Source organism: Microcebus murinus, chromosome 9 (genome assembly GCF_040939455.1).
Source record: "Microcebus murinus isolate Inina chromosome 9, M.murinus_Inina_mat1.0, whole genome shotgun sequence".
Taxonomy (NCBI): Eukaryota; Metazoa; Chordata; class Mammalia; order Primates; family Cheirogaleidae; genus Microcebus; species Microcebus murinus.
Window position 1 is genome coordinate 47073866 of NC_134112.1, and position 21158 is coordinate 47095023.

The window sequence follows — 21158 nt, forward strand, 5'->3', positions numbered from 1 at the left end:
TCCATTTCACATACCTTGCTTAATTGTTTCTGAAGTATCAAGAGTTTGTTGCATTCTTCTGTTACTTTGTTGAGAAGAGTTTGCAAGTTTTCTTGAAGGTCTAAATGATAAACAGACAATTATACTAATTTCACTCCACCATAAAAGTCTGCATCTTCCAATAAATGTCATTCACCTATTTATAACTTCAGAAAATTGCCTACTGGATATAAATCTCATATATTTAGTAACCAAAAATAAAAATCTCATTAATATGAAACACCTGCCACAAAGACAATTTGAAAATTTCATATTAAAATATGTTAAATTTCTCTCGGTATTCATTAATTTGAATACATTTTGTTCATTATCCATATAAATGGACGGGGCTAGGACATATTTTTATCTGTGAAGGAACACCAGAAAATTAATTGAGGGTACAATTTGTTAAAATAAACTAATGCCAGATTCCTATTAAGAAAAATATTTAATATATTTCTTATTTTTCAATTTTCTTATTCATTTTTAAAATAATATATCACTGACAAACTTATTCAATAAATGCAATACTTTTAAAGATTTGATCTATGGTATAAAAAGTTAAAGAAAATAATTAGAATGAGGAAAAAGATGGGAGTAGAGGAATAAAGAAGAGACAAGTAAATTTGTAGACAGTATCAATTATCTTCGTATCACAATTACTGCATTATAAAAGTTAAAAATGTATATTAAACATAAGATTCCATGAATCAGAAAGGATAAGATGTTAAGATAATAAACTCAACCCTGGCTTAGTGATTAAACCATAATTAAAGGTCAAATAAATGTCATCAATTTATTTAAGAAAACTAAATACTGTTTAATAGTGTGGTAAACTATTATTACCTTGAAATTCATATCTGTAATCTCGTAATTTTAGTTCTTGATTTTCAGAAGTGTAAGCACCAGAATTCTCTCTCTCTTCCACATTTACTTCACATTTTAAAGCAGGAGTATAATATTCACCAAGGACACTGCATAAAGTCTGTTAACAACAAAATTGGGTATTATAAGTAATTAAAATTTTTATTTCTGCCTCTAAAGATCATTAAACATTATTCTCCAAGACAGTCAAAAGGTCACAGAAAAATCAGTCAGAAAACACCCCTCCATACACCAAATCAATCTGTAAAAGAAATGTCTATATTTTTCTATGACATGAAATTCTTCTTACATCAGGAAAATATAATCTTCAATGCACAAAACTATAATTTTTTCTGCTTCCTTCTAATAATAAAATATATCTTATACTTTAATCTACCACTTCCCAGCTTGGATCTTACTCTGATATCATCTCTGTAATGTCAAACATCCTTGAAAAAAATACAGGATAAAGTTGGAACATCCTTGAAAAAAATACAGGATAAAGTTGGAAGTTCAGAAATGATTATCAGAAAGAAATAAATTACAACAATATTAAGGAGGAGGAGGTAACATTCATACACTTTTCTGTAACACAGAGTATTTTCTATAGCTTATAGACACACAAAAACCGAAAAATGTTTGACACATTGTTTTCGTTGTTTTTCTGAGCAATAGATAACTCTATCATTTAAAATGATACATATGGGTCAGGTGCTGTGGCTAAGGTCTGTAATCCCAGCACTTTGGGAGTCCAAGGCAGTAGGATCATTTAAGGCTAGGAGTTCAAGACTAGCCTGGGCTACACAGTGAGATTCTGTCGCTACAAAAAATAAAAATAAAAAAATTAAACGGGCATGGTGGCATGCACCTGTAGTCCTAGTTACTTGGGAGGATCCCTTGAGCCCTGCAGTTGGAGGTTATAGTGAGCTATGATGACACCACTGCACTCCAACCTGGGCAAAAAAAGAATGAGACCATGTCTTAAGAAAAAAAAAAAAAAAAAAGAACAAAAAACACATGCCCTATACTCATTAGATAAGCTTGCCATATAACTTTACTTTTGTTACTCACACAAATAAAAATAACCATCAACAACTTCTAAATTTAAAAAATAAATTGTTTACTGTTACTATTTTTTTGAGATTTCTTGAGATTTGCTTAAAATTTAAACTATATTGTCAATTACATGACCACTCAACTTACAAATGAAGAAACTGAGACACAGAAAAATTAAATAACTCATCTATGGCAACATCAACAATTAGTGTCTGTTCTACTGGTAAGATAATTTACCTGAATTTCTTTTGTTTCAAACTGATTATTAGGAAATTTTTTAATGCTCATTTTGAGTTAAAAACTCAGGAATACTTCTGAAGTAAGACAGTTGGGAAAACCAGGTTAGATGATTCTGCTCATCAAATGAGTAGCAACTTAAAATTTAGCACTTGTCCAAAGGTACTTTTTCACTAATCTTACCTGTGAGAAATTAGAACATTCTTCAGACACTGCATTTTGAAGTTTTCCAATGAGCATTTGTAAAGGCTTTGCTTCATCACCTAATAGAAAAGATAATGCATTAAGACATTCAATTTACCTATTTAAGTACTATTATCATATTTAACCTATGTTTCAACTAAAAGCTTCCCTAAAAAAGATTAGTTTTAAATTCTTTCTTTCAAAGTTATTTTCCATCATTTAATGTTAACTGTCTCTGAAAATTTGTAAGATTTTCAATTTCTATTCTACAAGATGATATAAAACAGTGACTTTCAAACTTTTTTTTACTATAATCCAACATTAAGAAATACATATCATAATCTATTATATACATCCATGTAAAACAAATAAAAATTTCACAAATCAATATTTACCCTCCCTACATGCTATGTGCTCCAGTGTTTTCCATTCTACTCTTTTATTTATTTTAAAAAAATGCTTGGCTCACGCCTGTAATCCTAGCACTCTGGGAGGCCGAGGCAGGCGGATTGCTCGAGCTCAGGAGTTGGAAAACAGCCTGAGCAAGAGACCCCATCTCTATATAAACAGAAAGAAATTAATTGGCCAACTAATATATATAGAAAAAAAATTAGCTGGGCATGGTGGCGCATGCCTGTAGTCCCAGCTACTCGGGAGGCTGAGGCAGAAGGATTGCTTGAGCCCAGGAGTTTGAGGTTGTTGTGAGCTAGGCTGATGCCATGGCACTCACTTAGCCTGGGCAACAAAGCAAGACTCTGCCTCAAAAAAAAAAAAATGCTGGTCATTACTCACTAAACTGACTTCATCACCCATCAATGAACCCATTAATTAACTTGTAGTTTGAAAAACACTGGATAGACTACCTAAAGAGGATATTAATAAAAAGAATACTTTAAAACATTAGTAAATTCAAACCCCAAACCTCCTGATGTAAAAAAGTATGGTTTTCTTATTCCAGCCACTCTTGAATTTTTACTCTCTTCAACAGAGCAATTCCATTGGAAAAACTTACAAACCACCTCATTCCTAAAGGCAAAAGTAGAAGCCCAGAGATACTTCGAACATAAGAAGCCTTAACTGAGTGATGAAATAATTATTAAACATAAAAGTTAACTGCAACTAGTCCATAAATAGGTTCCTTTTCTTCCATTTAAGGTCCTTTAAACATTGTTGCTTCCCACAGTGTCATCTTAAGTCTTTTGGCTCACTCTACACAACCTCCCAGGATGTCTCATTCTTGTCCTTGGCTGCAGATGACCTCCATGTTGATTCTAAATCTTCGTCTTGAACTTGCACCTCTCTCTCTCTCCTGAGTTTCATACTTCTATTTTCAACTACTTACTGGATTTTTATTTTATTTTATTTTTTAGGCAGAGCATTCCACACTAAGTGGATATTTCTTTTTCAAAGTCAATAGGTATTCTTATTCAATATGTTCCAAACTGAATTTATTATCTTTCCCACAAATCTGTTCCTTGTGCTTTTTGTGACTGTAAAAAACTCTCAATTCAGTTACCCAAGCTAGAAAATTAGGGATCATTCTCAATTCTTCCCATTTTTACTGCTAATATTAACTGTAGACTACAGTTTACTTCTTTAACTTAACTTTCCTTTCTATCCTCATCGACACTGAGTTCAATATCATATTGTTTATCGGAATTACTGCCAAAGTTGCCTAACTGTCTTCCTATCACTAATCTCACCTCCTCCAACTCACCCCAATGGTGTCGCCTTAAAATAAAAATCTTACTATGTTACTCTTGCTATTTCAATTCCTGCAGTAGGTCTTATCACCAATAGCGTAAGGCTTAAATACGCTTCATGCAAAGTACACAAAACCTTTTCTATGTAAGCTCTTGCCAATCTCTCCAGCTTTATCCCTACTTTCTCACATATCTTGAACTCTCAATTCTCCAAAATGGATGTACTTACACCTCAAAGCTAAATGCCAAGCCTTCCCTAAAATTCCTACTCCTGCCCACCACCTCACCCTACTCATCCTGCCAGAAAGCACTAGACTTTGCTCCTTTCTCCTCCCACTCTTTTTATTCATTCTTCTATTACAGAAATTGTCAGTTGATTTTATATATGCTCTCCCAATGAATTGTGACTTTCTATGGGAAAATGAGTGATTTTGGCTTTCTCAAGCACTTAAATAAATGCCCAGTGATTATATAAGCACATGGATCCAGACCTGGGATATATAAGTCATCTTCCTCTATGGGTTCTAAAATATGGACAGAATTATGGAATGGTGGGCTCTAATTGATACTTATTGGGTTCATGGTACTTATAAGTCAGAAACCATTTACCTGTTTCTTCTATGTTTATATTTTGTAGCTCTAACTGGTGTATTTTCTGAAGTTCCTCGATCTTTTCCTCTTGAGCAGAAATGAGCTCCTCTTTAAGACTGCTAAGAGCTTTATCTTTTTCATTTTCCATATATTCACGAACCTGATCCACATGAGTTGAATAAACCAAAGAGAGGCATATGCGTTGGGCTTCCATCTGTAGCCTTAAATCATTCTTAAACCGAATATAAATGATAGAAAATTTTAAAATTACAAATCAAATAATTGACTCCTATTTCTTTACATATAATGACTAGAAGGGAGAAAATACATGAAGTTATAAGTTTAAAAATTCACATAAGAGAACCAAAGTCTAATTTTTTTCTTTCTTCATTCTGCTGCATTGATATACTTGTCTTTTTCAAGGAAAGTAGCACAATGTTTTCATTACCTCAATTTTATAGTCAATTTTGATATTTGGTATAGATAGTATGTTTTAAAATATTTAAAATGTAGAGAAATACAAAGAATAGTGTTATAAACACTTACATGCTTACAACCCAAATTAGCAAATACTAACATTTGTATTATTTTTCTTTATTTCCCTCCTCCCTATATACCTTTTTTGGTTTAAAAAGGAAATATTATAGACAAAATTTAATCCACTATGTTCTCACTTACTCCACAGGCAGCCATTATTAAAAATTTGGTACAAGTTCAGTTCATTTCTTATACTATCACTTCTCAATGTATATATAAACAATGTATTATATTTTACAATTTTTTTTTTTTTTTTTTTTTTGAGACAGTCTCGCTTTGTTGCCCAGGCTAGAGTGAGTGCCGTGGCGTCAGCCTAGCTCACAGCAACCTCAAACTCCTGGGCTCGAGTGATCCTTCTGCCTCAGCCTCCCGGGTAGCTGGGACTACAGGCATGTGCCACCATGCCCGGCTAATTTTTTTTATATATATATCAGTTGGCCAATTAATTTCTTTCTATTTATAGTAGAGACGGGGTCTCGCTCTTGCTCAGGCTGGTTTTGAACTCCTGACCTTGAGCAATCCGCCCGCCTCGGCCTCCCAAGAGCTAGGATTACAGGCGTGAGCCACAGCGCCCGGCCTATATATTTTACATTTTTAAGGATTTACATAAATGGCATAAAATGGCATTTATTTTAAAAACTGCTTTTCTCATTCGCTATGCCTCAGATTTGCCCAAAGACAGAGGTGAATTTATTTTAACTGTGGTATAGCATATATGAATATATCACAATTTGTCCATTTCCTTTCTGGAAAGCAGCTGGATTATTTCTAATTTTTGGATATTTCAAAAAATGCTGCAGTGAATTATATATATATATACAGAAGTACTGGCACATTTGATATCTCCCCTTAGACAAATGTGCTAGTTCTTCTCTAGTATAGTGGTTCTCAAACTTTGGCATGCATCAGTTACCTAGAGTGCTTATTAAAGCATGTTGCTGGGCCTCACCACCCAGAGTTTCTGATTTAGGAGGTCTGGGCTGGGGCCTGAGAACTTGAATTCTACTTGTTTCCAAGTGATGCTGATACTACTGGTCAGGGACCACATTTTGAGAACCACCTAGAAATGTTATTGCTAGGTCATAATGCACATTAGATTTTACCAACTTATTTTTTATATAACTGTATTTATTTATATTGCTATCAACAGTGTACAAGTACTCACAGCCCCACATCTTTACCACATATTTTATTATCAGATTAATATTTTGCCAATATAATGGGTATAAAATGCTATTTTACTGTTGTAAGGTTGAAAGTATCTTTTCATGTTTATTTTGGTTTTCTATTCTGAGACACATGTCTACTCATGTCTTTTACCCATTTTTACATCTTGTTAATATTCCTTTAATATATGTGGCAAATATCTGGTCCCAGTCATTAACCCTCTTTTATGGTATTGCTTGTAAAATAATTATAATCAAATTTATTAATCTTTTCCTGTGCTTTAAAAAAAGTCTTCATTGAAAGTCCTTCCCTCTCTCAAGATCCTATTTTCTTTTCATGTGTATGTCTTTAACCAACTTGGAGTTATTTTTTTCCTAAAGGTAGGCTCTAATTCTTTAACTCCCATTCCCAATATCAAAAGGCAGGTATCCCAAAAGCAGTGATTGGATACTATAAATTTTTCCTAATATGGCTTGTTCTTTCATTTCTCTCAAGTCTCTGTTCAAATATTGTCTCACCATAGTGGTTTTCCCTGACCTACCCTATATTAAAAAACACCCATACTCACTTCTGGGTAGATCCCTAACCTCATACCATACTTAGTTTTCTTCATAGCACTATTACCTGACACATGATATATTTACTTGTCTGTCTTTAAATTTAATGTCCGCTAACCTTCTAAAATATAAGATTTATTCTTTGTTATCTATTTTTATTTACTAATATATTACCAGTGCCTAGAAAAGTGCCTGGAATGCAGATTTGTAGGGCCTCCTTACCACATTCTAAAATTTCCCAACGATCTGGATATGTTTCTGGGCTTTCCACTATGTTCCACTGATCTATTTGTCTAGCCCAGCATCAAACCATACTGTCTACTATAATTTTGTAGTAAGTCTTGATATCAGATGGAATATATTTTTCTAGAACTGCCTTGGCTATTCTTGGATATTTCCTCTCCTACATTGACTTTAGAATCAGTTTAAGATCCATGAAAAACCTTGGAATTTTGATTAGAACTACACTGACTTGTAGAGATGAATTTGGAGAGAACTGGCATTTGCCTTTACTTTATATCTTTCCACTATTAACATGGTATATATTAGCATATAGTTAGGTCGTTATGTGCTTTGATGATTTATAATTTTCTTAACAAAAGTCCAAAACATAATTGTGTGGAGTTTCAAGTTTTGTCCCTTCTGCTCCAAGTCTTTATCTCACTTCTTATTCCTGTCATACTGCATTGGCTAGGAACTATAAAACAACATTGAAATAGTTAAAAGTTGACAGTGGGTATCCTAGTCCTCTGCTTGATTTCAATGAGAATGCTTCTAAATTTCACCATTAGACATGTTATCTGCTAAATATTTTGATGAAAACCATTATTGCAGTTAAGAAATTTCCCTTCTATTCCTGATTTCCTCAAGTTTTTTAAAAAAATTCTGAATTGTTAAATTTTGTATAGATTTTTGTTCGGCATGTATTAAAATGTTCATATGGGTTTTTTCCTGCTATGTATGAATGTGGAGTTACATTAATAGATTTTTCAGATATTGAATTATTCTTCCATTCTTGCTAGTTTGCTAATATTTTATTTAGGATTTCTACAACCCCACTCACATGTGAGATTGGTCTATAATTTTATTTTCTTGTACTGTTCTTATCAGGCCTTTTTATTAATATTACATCAGCCTCATAAAATAAATTGGGTGGTTTTTCTTCCTCTTGTTTTCTTTTTTCCTTCCCTCTCCCTCTTTTTTTTTTTTTTTTTTTTGAGACAGAGTCTCACTTTGTTGCCCAGGCTAGAGTGAGTGCCGTGGCATTAGCCTGGCTCACAGCAACCTCAATCTCCGGGGCTCAGTGATCCTACTGCCTCAGCCTCCCGAGTAGCTGGGACTACAGGCATGCGCCACCATGCCCGGCTTTTTGTATATATATTTTTAGTTGGTCAATTAATTTATTTCTATTTTTGGTAGAGACGGGGTCTTGCTCAGGCTGGTTTCGAACTCCTGACCTTGAGCAATCCGCCCGCCTCGGCCTCCCAAAGTGCTAGGATTACAGGCGTGAGCCACCACGCTCAGCCCCCTCTCCCTCTTTAATACTATTTTATTAAGCAATTATATATTTGTTCTTTGAAAGCTGATAAGACTCACTTGTAAGATGGTCTTGGTCCATTTTTAGTTAGAGGAGGGGGAGAGGGAAAACTTCTATTTTAAATTCTTTAGTTGTTATTGGTTTTATTCAGGTCTTGCATTTCAATGTGAGTTAATTTTAATAATTTATATTTGGTAATTTGGGTAATTTATATTCTCCATCTAGTTTTGGTTTTAAAAAAATTTAAGTGGTATCCGATATTTTTAGGAGTAATCATCATATATTACAGTTTTGAAAACAATTCCAGATATTTAACAGAGCATTAATAGTTAAGCAATTTGAATTTCTTGACTCTATTTTGGCTATTAAATATGTAAGATATATCTACATTTGACATAAGATCATATGAATATAAGTAATTAGAAATAAAAAGAGAACTTTTCAATGCCTTCCTACTGTACTTTGAATAAAATCTGTTAAAAATCTATAAGGCTCTCTAATGTCTAGTCTCCTCTTTCTTCTTCAAACTCTTCTTTTACTCTTCCTCTCTCTGCCCTTGACTACACAGGACTTCATTCTGTTCCTCAAACTCACTCAAATCTTTACAACTGCCCTAATTCCTATGTGGCAGGCTCCTCCTTGTCATTCAGATCTTGGTTCAAACATCAATTCCTTCAAGAAATCTTTCCTGACCACCGCATTTAATGGTTACTGCCACCATGTCCTCATCATTCTCTATCACATTATCTTGTTTTATTTCTTCATAAAATTTATCACTATTTCTAACCACTCTACTTGTTTCCTCAATATCTGCTTCCCTCACTAGAATATATGCTCTTCAAAACCAGAAACCTTCTCTCCCTTATTTGTCATTATACTCCTACACCTGGCAAGAGATTCAATAAACATTTGTTAATAAATGAAGAAACACATAAAACTTTATTAGCATCATTATACTGTAGATACCCAGAATTTTCTTGTTATTTCTAATATCAGTATCTGGCAAATATAAATTGTCTGGAATGATCTGATATTGCTAATTATATGCAGATAATTCTTTAACTGCATTTAAAGTTAATATTGTATTTTCCCCTTCAGGTATAACAAGACTTTGAAAAAACTCTAGGACTTAAATCAAGTTTTATTTCCCCAAGGAAATATAAATTCATAACTACCAAACAACTATGTAGAGTACTAAAAAGCTTAACAGTTCATTTTCCGTTGTGGAAACTTAAAAACACCAGTACGAAATAAAAACTCTAAAACCAATCTTTGAGAGTACAACAAAATATTATAAAATAAAATTAGTAATTTTTCTAAAGCTGAGATTCTCAACAAAGTCATTTAAACTCTGGTATTTCCAAAGAAAATGTGAAACCATTCCCATGTTCTATTTTTTGAGTAGAATATACAACATAGATTAACTGAAAGGAAAGCATAAATGTTTAATAACAAATACTTAAATGATAAATGATAGCTCAAATGAGAATTAAAGGGTTCACTTTAATTTGCATGTAAGGATGTGAATTTATTTTATTAAAGTGAAGACTCTTAGTATGAAGTGTACATTTTCATTGTGCTTTACCATATATCAAGAAGTAAACATACCTGTTCTGATTTAAGTACACTGAGTTCCCTTTGAAGTTTATCATTTTCACTTGGTTCAGTTGCCCAAAGTGATGATTCATTTCTTACTGCTGGCAAGTGATCCAAAAACAACTGTTCTTGATTGCTTTCTTTTCTAACAGTCATATTTTGAAAATCAATTTTATCTTCCGCCATTATTTTCGATTCTTCACCAAAACCTTCATTTATTTTAGAAACCGATCTTCCAGAATCACTGTTTGTCACAGTCACTACTCTATCTGTTAAAGAGCTTATCTGAACATCACATACATTTACATTTTCTGCCCTATTATGGTTGATTATGATTTCTAGCTCTCTACATTTCAATAAAACTTGTTCTTTCTCTTGCTTTAAAGATGTAACTTCTTTACTTAAACAACTAATCTCACCATGTTTTTGTTTCAATTGTTCAGAAAGATCAGACAGTCTCTTTGAAAGCTCTAATTTCTCTCTTGTGGTTACCTCAAGTTTTTCCATGAGTTCTGTTGTATCTTTTTCAACAACCTCACCAGTTTCCCATGGTTCTGCTATAAAAGCCTTGTCATCGTCAAAGACAGAACGTCTCATTTTCACCGTAGTTGGATTTATTCTTTGCAAATTAAGCTCTTCATTAAGTGCTTCAAGCTTACTTTTATACTCTAATTCTTGTTTATTTTTACTGTCTTCTAAATCATCTTTTACTTTGAGAAGGCAAGCATATTCCTCCTGTAACTCCTGATAGTTAACTTCAAAGTTTTTTTCAGCAAATGAAAAAGTGTTCTTTTGCTTTTCAATCTCTTCATTTAGCTGAATACACTGTTGTTTGAGGTCCTCATTTTCCTCTGTAAGTATTTCTATTTCTTTTTGCCAGCTATAGTCTTTGGATTTGGACTTAATGGAGTCTATGAAAATCAATCTTTCTTCTTGGTTAACAGGAGTGTGTATTTTCAACATGTCTTCAAGGGCTTTCTTTTCATCTTTAAGAATGCTATTCTCTGCTTCAAGCTGTACAACTTTTTCTTGTAGATCATCTTCTTTTTCTTTCATTTGTTTCTCCAATAACTCTGTTCTAAGTTGTAATTCTTGAACTTCTTGTTCAAGTGTACCCTTTTCCTTTTCTTCTTGTCTGAGTATTTCAATTTCTTTTTGAAGTTCATTGATTTGAAGAGTCATTTCTTCTGACTTTGAATTCACAAGGGACTGTTGTAAATCTTTTAGCTTTGAAATTTCCAAAATTAATTGATTCTGCTTAGTAATCAAATTGTCTTTTTCAAACTGCATGGTTTCTATCTTTTGACTCATTTCATTCTGTAAGCCATCTATCTGCTGTTTATAGTGAATGCCTAAGTTATCTTTAAGTTTTTCAATATTTATTCGATGTTCAATTTCTAAATCTTCCTTCAGTTTGGAAAGTTCTTCTTCATGACTAAATAGAAGCTGTGTTCTCAGCCTCTCTAATTCAGCTTCTTGTGATTCAGCCATTCTATCTAACACAGCATTCTTTTCTTTTTCTAACATTTCAAGTTTTATCTTATAATTTGTGACTTCTGCTTCATGTTTTAATTCTAGTTCCTTCCTGGCTTCAGATGCAGAAACAATCTCAGCTTTCAAATCTTCCACTGTACTAAGGGACTTATGTGCTTCATTCAGTTTAATTTCTTGTTCAGCTATGGTCTGTCTAGCTCTCTGAATTTGGTCCCTTGAAAAACTCAATTCTTCAAAAAGGTCTTCAAGCTGTCTCTGTAAATCAGACTTTTCTCTCAAAATGATTCCAAGTTCTTCCTTGAGTTTTTCCTTTTGAGAGTTAGTGTCTTGCAATTTTATATTCAGTTCATTTATTGCCACATTCATTAACTTTATCTGATCTTCATTAACTGTAATATTTGGATACGATCTTACAGCATTCTCCATTTCTCCCTTATGTTGTGTTTTCAGTCCCTCTATCTGTGCCATGTGTTGTTTTATTAATTCTTGTTTCATCTGCACTATCTGCTGCCCATACATCTCATCCAACTCTGCCCGGAGTTGTTCTAACTTTCTTTGTGTTTCTTGTTCCATTCTTTGTACTACATCAGTTTCAAATTGGCTATCTTTATGATTTCTCTTCTGAAGTTCTTCAACTGTCCCCATTAACTGTTTTATTTCCTCAGAACACTGTCTTTCTTTTTGCTTAGAATTCGACAGCTCTAATTTCATACTTTTTATCTCTTGGTTCTTTTGTATAACTTGCTCTTGTAATTCTCCTAGTAATTTATCAGCAGCTGTTACTTTATCCTTTAGCTCAAGAGTTTTTTTTTCTTCTTCTGTTATTTTTGTATTTAATTCTTCAATGATTGCTTCCTTTTCCTGTATTTCTTTTTTATTTGAGTTTTCCACTTTTTTATCTTGTTCCTTTAGGAAAAAAAAAGAAAACATAAGCAGAGCATTTTTAGCTTCTGGCAACTTATACCACTTAATCTCAAGAATTCTCATGATAGAAGACTCCTTTTTAAATAATTCAATAAAAATATTGGGCCTGCCCCTCAATTTTTCCCATGACAACGAGAACTAGAACTTGTGTACTCAACATTACTTATGAGCAAACACTACAGCAGTTTTGGCCTTCTTGGAAAAAATTTCTCTTACATTACTATGATTATAATTTTTAATTTAAAATTCCAGTCTGATTTAGATGTCTCTAAACCATTCTATTTTCATTTTTCTTATTAAATGATCAACATTCTAAGTATTTAGTATTTTTTTTTTGAGACAGAGTCCTGCTCTGTCACCTTGGCTAGAGTATAGTGGCATCATCATAGCTCATTGGTATCTCAAATTCCTGGGCTCAAGCTATTCTCCTGCCTCAGTCTCTCAAGTAGCTGGGATTATAGGTGTGTGCCCCCACGCGCAGCTAATTTTTTCTATTTTTAGTAGAGATGGGGTCTCCCTCTTGCTTGGGCTGGTCCTGAACTCCTGCCTTGGTCTCTCAGAGAGCTAGAATTCCAGGCATGAGCCTGGACTAGTATTTCCCCATAGCTAAAGCACTACATACAATCTAGATACTTTCAGAAAGATGTCTTAAATATAAATCAAGGTTCCTCTCATGTATTCTGGTAACTTGAACATGTTCCACAGACAAGTGCTATGAAAAGAGGAAAATAATAGCAAATACAAATTCCTGTGGGTCTGCCTTAACTTCAGTCTTGGGGTCTTAAGTTAATCAGAAATTTAGGAATATGCAATAATTAAGTGGCTGAACTTCATGTGAAATTTAAGATAACTATACCAAGTATGGCATATCAACTTGATCCTAGACTTTTGGTTCAAATTTGAAAGTAAGGGAGATACTTTTCCTTAGTTCCTATTTGGCACTCTATTTTGGAATTGAGACAAGGCTGAGCCCAGACACAGGCCAAGGCATATGTGGTTTCACAATTATTTCAGGATAATCAGCAAAAGCTCTGGGCTCAAAGTTCTGGCTCAGTTACTTAGTTGCCTGTGTAATTAGCTAAGGGCTGTAATCCTCCAAAAAATAAATAAATAAATTCCACAGAATGGATCAGAATATAAGTAGGTAGGTAAAATTACCTGGAGAAGAGAGTCAAACAGTCAAACAGAAAGACACCTTGAATGAATGTATAACATATCTAAAGAGAAAATGTCAAAGACTAGAAAAAGAAAAGCCTCAGAGGGAAATGCTGGCAGTGCCTATTCAAGTACAGTCTTAGTAAGGGGGACCAAGGCACTGTTAGCCTTTGACAATTGTGGTCTCTCTAGAAAAACCATTACCTAAAGTAGAAAGCCACGTTAGGGCATTGTAGCAAACAGCATTTAAGAATTTAAGTATATAGGCATGACCATTTCTATTGTGAGATAAATACATCAGGTTATCACAGGCTAATGCCACTGGATATCTGATTCCTTTAACATCCTTTGATCTAATGCTCACTAAATAACTTTCTAATTATTACTTGGCTTTTTACATTCATTTGTCCATGGAAAGAAAACAAAATCCAATAAACTTAAAATATATAGGTCCCTGTGATAATTATTTCTCATCATAAATTAATAATTTTATTCAAACTTTAAACATTAGCCTCTTGAACTTGGAAAATCTGAGTTCACCTCTGAGATAGCTCAAGTCTCAGTTGAAAGGAAAAATAAAATCAGACTTTTGAGATAACTTTTGAGTTATCTTAAATCGAAGGCCAGATTCTACACTACATAAATTAACCAAGGTAATGAATGCTATCCTGTGCAGCCTCTTTGGTGAAATTCTACCACCTTTGTTTCGGTGTCACATATCCTATCTAATGTCACCATATGTTATTACCACATACTGAGACTTCTTCAATTTCTGTACTACACTATGACATTAGTAAGTCAGTTAAATCTCTTTTAATCCCAGTGTTTTCATCTGCACAATAGAGAATATTATTTCCTCTATCTCAAAGAATATGCTTAAGGCTAAAATAAAACAAATACTGTATATTGAGGTATTTTATTCTTATTTTGCTATATACAAATATATTTATATATTAAAAATAAATCTATAAAGCATTTGGAAAGTCTTAGAAAGTAAAATTAGTTCATGGTGATCAATTCCACTTAAATTGTTAAATAAGTAGTTTTGAAAAATGTTGATGCTGTCATAAAATCTAACTTTTCTATTTCCTAATTTTCTACAGGTGGGGGGAAGCTAACAGTATCACTTAATTCAAAATTGTCCAACACCTGATACAATTACAAACAAGAAATAATTCTTCATTCAACTATTGAACATCATAAATTTATGGTTTATTTTTCTTAGTACCACTTATGTCATAGTACATGGTTTTAAACCACTTATTCTGTGTGCCCTGTAGTTGAGGACACAATCCCTTCATTTTTTGGAAATACACCTGAGAAAGTGGCGAATATTATACTTCCTGCCTGTGCCTACTGCACCATGTGAAGTGTGGAGGATGTGGACAATGAGAATGAGCTTCTGACCATCAACACAGTTGTCTAGGGGACCAAAACAGTTTCAATTGTGACCCTAATGCCTTAATTCCTCAGCTGCTCTAATAGAACTACTACTCATGAAAGATTAATTTTTTTTAAATGAGTAATTAAAAAATATATTTAATGAAAAGCACTGATAAAAGTATTCTTGCCAACATTCAAATAAACAAAGGTTATTCTTCCACTAAAATGAATTACTTGAGTTTTAAATAATCTCAAATTATACTGTCTACTGAATATAATAAATACAATACAATTTCCAGGCTCTTCTTACCGAGGCCAAGATTATATTTCTACTCTTACCTCCTGGAAAGACTCATTTTCAAAGATTATTGTTTTCTAGATAAATTACAATATTTTTTGCTCTCTAGCCATTTTCAACATGTTTCAGCCTGGGTCTTTATGTCCACTCCACACTCGTGTCTAAACTGTTCTCTCCGTCTCTATCAGTTGAGATCCATCACTTATTCACTTGTCTACCAAGTAAGTGTTGGGTAGTTACTATGTTCCATACATTATTCCAACTGTTGGAGAAGCAAAATACAATTAAAAAGGGACTGTTCCCCCTTACAGACCTCCCTCAAATATCACCTCCTTCCAAAAGCCTACACTGAATCTCTTCCCTTATGAAGCCAGACCTACTCAGAACCTTCAAAACACTTTTTACCTACACTTATCCTTGTTTTGTGATTTCTTGTGCACATGCCAAAGCTCCCCTACTAAACTGAGTTCTAGTGAAGAAAAGTGCATATTTTAAGCATCACTATATGTCTTGCAAGGGCCTGCTTCTAAATTGATATCCTATAAACATTTACCTAATAATCTTTAAATTACCTTAGTTGTAAAGCATGTCTTTTTCATAATTTCAATGTCTTCAATTTGTGCATTTCCTATTATTCTAAGAGCAGTCTCTGGAATCAGACAACCTAAGTTTGAAATCTGGCTCTATCAACTTATTACCTGTGTATGTGGGCAATTTATTTCATCTTGCTTTGTCTTGCAAGTGTCCTTGTAAAATAGGGGTGATAATGGTACTTCTATTGCACAAAGTTGTGGTGATGATTCAGTGAGTTAACATGTGTAAGATGCTTTGAATATTGCCTGTTATAGAGCAAGTGCTTAATAAATGCTAATAATTTTATTATTATCCAAACAATATTCTTGTCTTAGTAATTACTCAACTTCTTGCAGAAGAACCTAAGTTTATAAAAAGTACTATATTACATCCTTATTTTTCGCAGATTCCTTATTTGTGAATTCTTGTTAAAATTTATATGTAACCCCAAAAATCAATACTCATGGTGCTTTCATAGTCACTTGTAAACATGGACAGAGTGACAAAAAATTAGAGTTTCTGGGCATGTTTCCAGCTGAGGTCAAACAAAACAACTATACTTGGCCTACTTCAGCTCTCATACAGAAAAGACTAGAGGATAGAGACTATAGGAGGCAGTGAAGTGTAGTGCAAGAAGTTCCTGCTATCGGGCAGTTAACAGGATTTGAATCCCAACTCTGGCACCTGTTAGCAGGGTGGCCTCAGGTTAGTCACTTCTGAACTTCAATTTCTCTTTTAAAGAGTAAAGAAAATAAGGCCGGGCGCGGTGGCTCACGCCTGTAATCCTAGCTCTTGGGATGCCGAGGCGGGCGGATTGCTCAAGGTCAGGAGTTCAAAACCAGCCTGAGCAAGAGCGAGACCCCGTCTCTACTATAAATAGAAAGAAATTAATTGGCCAACTGATATATATATAAAAAATTAGCCGGGCATGGTGGCACATGCCTGTAGTCCCAGCTACTCGGGAGGCTGAGGCAGGAGGATCGCTCGAGCCCAGGAGTTTGAGGTTGCTGTGAGCTAGGCTGACGCCACGGCACTCACTCTAGCCTGGACAACAAAGGGAGACTCTGTCTCAAAAAAAAAAAAGAGTAAAGAAAATAGATCTACCAGGATGATTTGTCTTTAGGATTTAAGATTATAATCTAAGTGAAACGTCTGCGCGCGCGTGTGTGTGTATATGTATATATTCCCCCCACAGAAGCACTTACTTGCTAAATAAGTCTTCCTAGCAACTTTGTAGAACATAACTCATGTGAATAAAGAAAAGTGACTGCATTTATTTTTTCCTAAATAAATCCATAAAATTTCATTTTGTTGTGAAAATATTTTCAGAATTCCTTAATAATAGCTAAAATAAGGCAAATACTTTTAGATGACAAAAAAGGACAGAAACTCTAGTTATAAATTTAGATCCTCCTGTGAATTCAGTTTAACATAGGCTGATCACTTTTAAGGAATTCAGTAATGTGTATTATCTTAAAAACTCTATGACTGAGATTCAAATTTGCTTTTGAAATAAATTATTTTACATGCTTAGAGTTTAATTATGAAAATTTGTGATTCACATAACAAAAAGATAAATACTTTCATTAAAAACTTTAAAGTTAATTGCAAAGCTGCTATAAGATGGATGACTTCCTTAAAATAAACATACCATTTCATATACTTTAATTTTCTCTTGCAAGAAACTAATTTGCAGTTTGAAATCTTCCTTCTTTTTTTGATAATCTTCTAATAGATGGTCTTGTTCTTCCAGCTGTTGTTGATGAGTAAGGATTTGTTGTTTAGCTTGTAGTAAATCTGCAGCTGTGCTACTATGAGTAGTATTTCTCAGAGTTTCACTAGCCTGTAACTTGAAAACAGAAAGAAACAACAAAACATTAAATTCTGAAGTGATTACCTTAGAGAATATTAATAGATACCTTTTAGGGTATTATTCAGCCCACAATGGCTCTCTGGGAACTTCCCTGGCTTCACAGGATTGAAATCCCAGCAAACATGCTGCGCTGGCTGACTGGATAAGAATAGGCACATTACAAGGAAGCAATATTATCTTTCCCTTGATATAGCAGAGAAAGGAGATCTCCTAAGAGAAACATGACTGAAGAAGACATGCAGAGAGAAGTGAGGCCTAAAATACAGTATTTCCTGGGTTCCCGATGACTTTCCAGTTTCTAGTTCTAACCCCTTTCAGAGGCCTGGTTGTATTTTTGCCTTTGAGTTCTGTAAGACAAGTCTATATCATTACACTAAATTCCTCCATTTTGCTTAAGCTATTTCAAATTGTTTTTGTTACTTGCCATCAGAAATCCTGATTAATGCAATTAGATTACTGTGGCTCTAATTAAAGGTAAATGGAATATATTCAGTCTATTTACCATTTTAGAAACTAACTAAAATAAAACCATACCAGCATTGGCAAAAGTAGGGTGTGACTACAGCTTAATTTCTGCAAAAATTCTCTCAATCCGCCTTATAAGGTTTTGCAGGATTTCAAAAAATACAGGAAAGAAGTATAGATAAAACAGTAGCAGAAAACCATGTAAGAAGTATGAATTAAATTCTTGGTTGACATAACACATATTCAACTAACTTTTCCAACATGATATAATATGCAAATGGCTTTTTGACAAATTCACATTTGTTCCTAAAAGTGAAAAATTTTTTAAAAAATTCATTACTAAAAAACTAATAAATTTTATTCTATTAGTAATACTTACATGCTGAAATTGAATCTGTAATTTTTGACTTTGTTCTGTCAACTCTAAAAATTCTCTCATTGTCTCATCCTTTTCTCTTCTTGCTTGTTGTAAATTAGCAGTGAGCTGGGTTATGATGCCATCTCTTTGTTTAATGGCAGCTTCAAATTCTTGTAACTAAAGGAAACCAGTGAAAATAGTAAGCACTAGATTTATTTTTTAAACAAAATTGTTATTAACTGTTTTTCAAAAATATGTAATTCAAAATACATTGGCAGAATTCTTACCATTTGTAAGCAGTCTCTTCCATATTTTAAAAGATATTAGCTTGAAGGAATTGGTTTTTATTTCCAAATCAACTTTGAAAAAAATTTATCTAAACTAAGGGGAAAAATACATTTGATCTGGCTTATCCATATATCTACTTCTATCTTTATATTTAGGGGTGCCCCTAATGTATCCCTAGGCAACACTACCATAGACATGTTCAATCCCAACTTGTTTCTGTAGCAGATGAGATGGAAATGTATTGTCATCCTCATCAATGTCCTATTTCACTTTGTTTTCATAACTGCCTGCCAAGAACAACAGATGTTACTCTAACCACAAAAGGTTACTACAAGGGCTTGCTGATTTTTTTTTTTTTTTTTTAAGAGAAAGGATCTCACTTTATTTCCCAGGCTGGATTCGAACTCCTGGGTTCAAGCAATCCTCCCGCCTCAGCCTCCTGGGTGGCTAGGACTATAGGCATACACCATCACGCCCAGCTTGCTGACATTCTTAGTGGGTTTAAGTCATAATATTTTGATGGATGTGGTTTGTATCATAATTTTCTCCCAGGATGATTATAAAAATATCTGTACTCCTGAAGTACTTTTGGACTAGCTATCTCATCTAAAGTTAAATGAGAATCTGGATTACATTAGCCTTGTTAATGAAATCCTAGCTTTAAAGAGGGTTGTTTATATTATGTACATGGACAAAAATTAAGAGATGATCTTAAGTTGCCATTTAGTTTTGTTTTGTTTTTGAGATGGGTCTCGCTTTATTGCTCAGGCTGGATTCGAATTCCTGGATTCAGGCAATCCTCCCACCTCAGCCTGCCCAGTAGTTGAGATTATAGCTGCACCCAGCTAAGTTAAAAACCCCATCTTTATGGAGAGTGCATGTGTTATCATGCAAATTTATTATTTTTGTTAGTACCAAACTGAAAGCCACAGAAAGTAAGCATACCTGTTGCAGTCCTTCAGTCCCATAGGTGGCTCTCATTTCTTCCAGTTCTCTGTTTAGCTCTTCAATCTCATGCTGTTTCCCAGCTAATTCATTTTCCATCATCTCTAGGTGGGTCTGACTATACTGTGCTCCTTGTCCAGAATAAGAATCATCAACACCAAATTCTTCTTCCTAATCAGGATTTTTAATAATTCAGTACTAGCAACATTACTTAGGGAGGATTTGATTCAAATATTGAATACCATAGCAAAGTCCACTTTATAACATCACTCATCACCTGTAAGTTTACTGGTATCACAACCTACTTTGTGTTAATATGATATATACCTCAAGGGCATAACAGGATATTTGTAAATTCTGTTACAATTGAGTTTTATAATAAAGGGTAATAAGTTTGTTTTGTTAAACATTAAAATCAGTTTGAAATCACCCAGAAAGAAGTACATGCAGAAAAAGGCTTTGTTAGTAAGCAAGATAATTTTAAATAGTATAAAACATTAGTATCATGAGTAGTTTTAAATACTGTACCCTTAATAAATTTGTAGGCTTTCCTGTTCTCACCACAAATCTGCAACCATTTACCTGTATAAAAACAATTTCCTGATATATTATAATCTTAGAATTTTATTTAGCTAACAATATTTCTGCTAAATGTATTTGTGTGTATGTATCTTTAATCTCTAGAGAAAATGCCTCATTAGCAAAAAACATACAGTGATTAAATTTAATGGAAGTATCTAAAAGACTATGACCATTTCAAATGCCAACCATTCCTTAAACACCTCAGTACTTACAATGCAAAAGACACTGAACTACGTATATACATTTTCATTTAAGCAAATTAAAGTTCTAAGTGCAATTTCTATTTGATCTTCAAAATGAAAACTATAAACTTTAAGTTACTAGATCCTCTTTTACAAAATGCTTTCTTTAAATAATTGTTTTTTGATTAGGCCCCTATTCATTTTCAAGTAAAACCATTTAATGATAGAAATTCCTTGAAAGCTGATAAGCAAGTCAAGAGGTAGGAGGAGATTAACTGGTGAGGAACACTCCCTCAAGAACTTCGTACTGAGGCTACTACTGTGACAACTGTGCCAACACTGACCAATGTGAAGGTTTTCCATAAACTATGGAAAATAAGGAGGTTTCCATATTACTACCTATCTCTAACACAGATATTTTGTGGTGGGAGGAAAGAGAATGACAGAATATGTCTCCAGTGTTGACTTAGGGAAAGATTAATTTCAGAACAATTTCTTCCTGATTGAGCCTAGGGAGGTTGTGTGTTCCTAAGAATTTGTCCATTTCTTCAACTTTTTCAAGTTTATGTGCATAGAGCTTTCTATAGTATTC

At 33.6% G+C, this 21158-nt stretch overlaps 1 protein-coding gene across 7 annotated transcripts in view; it reads right to left on the bottom strand.

Moving 5' to 3' along the window:
* Positions 1-21158, bottom strand: part of AKAP9 (A-kinase anchoring protein 9) — a 148589-nt gene that overhangs the window by 86579 nt on the left and 40852 nt on the right. For all 7 annotated transcript variants that reach the window (XM_076006446.1, XM_012779613.3, XM_076006445.1 and 4 more), the window contains exons 4-12: positions 20331-20384; positions 19803-19973; positions 18591-18746; positions 17525-17722; positions 10059-12446; positions 4671-4884; positions 2359-2438; positions 865-1003; positions 15-100 (exon numbers count right to left, since the gene is read on the bottom strand). In XM_076006446.1, coding sequence (XP_075862561.1) covers positions 15-100; positions 865-1003; positions 2359-2438; positions 4671-4884; positions 10059-12446; positions 17525-17722; positions 18591-18746; positions 19803-19973; positions 20331-20384 — 3486 coding nt within the window. The remainder of the gene's footprint in view (positions 1-14; positions 101-864; positions 1004-2358; positions 2439-4670; positions 4885-10058; positions 12447-17524; positions 17723-18590; positions 18747-19802; positions 19974-20330; positions 20385-21158) is intronic.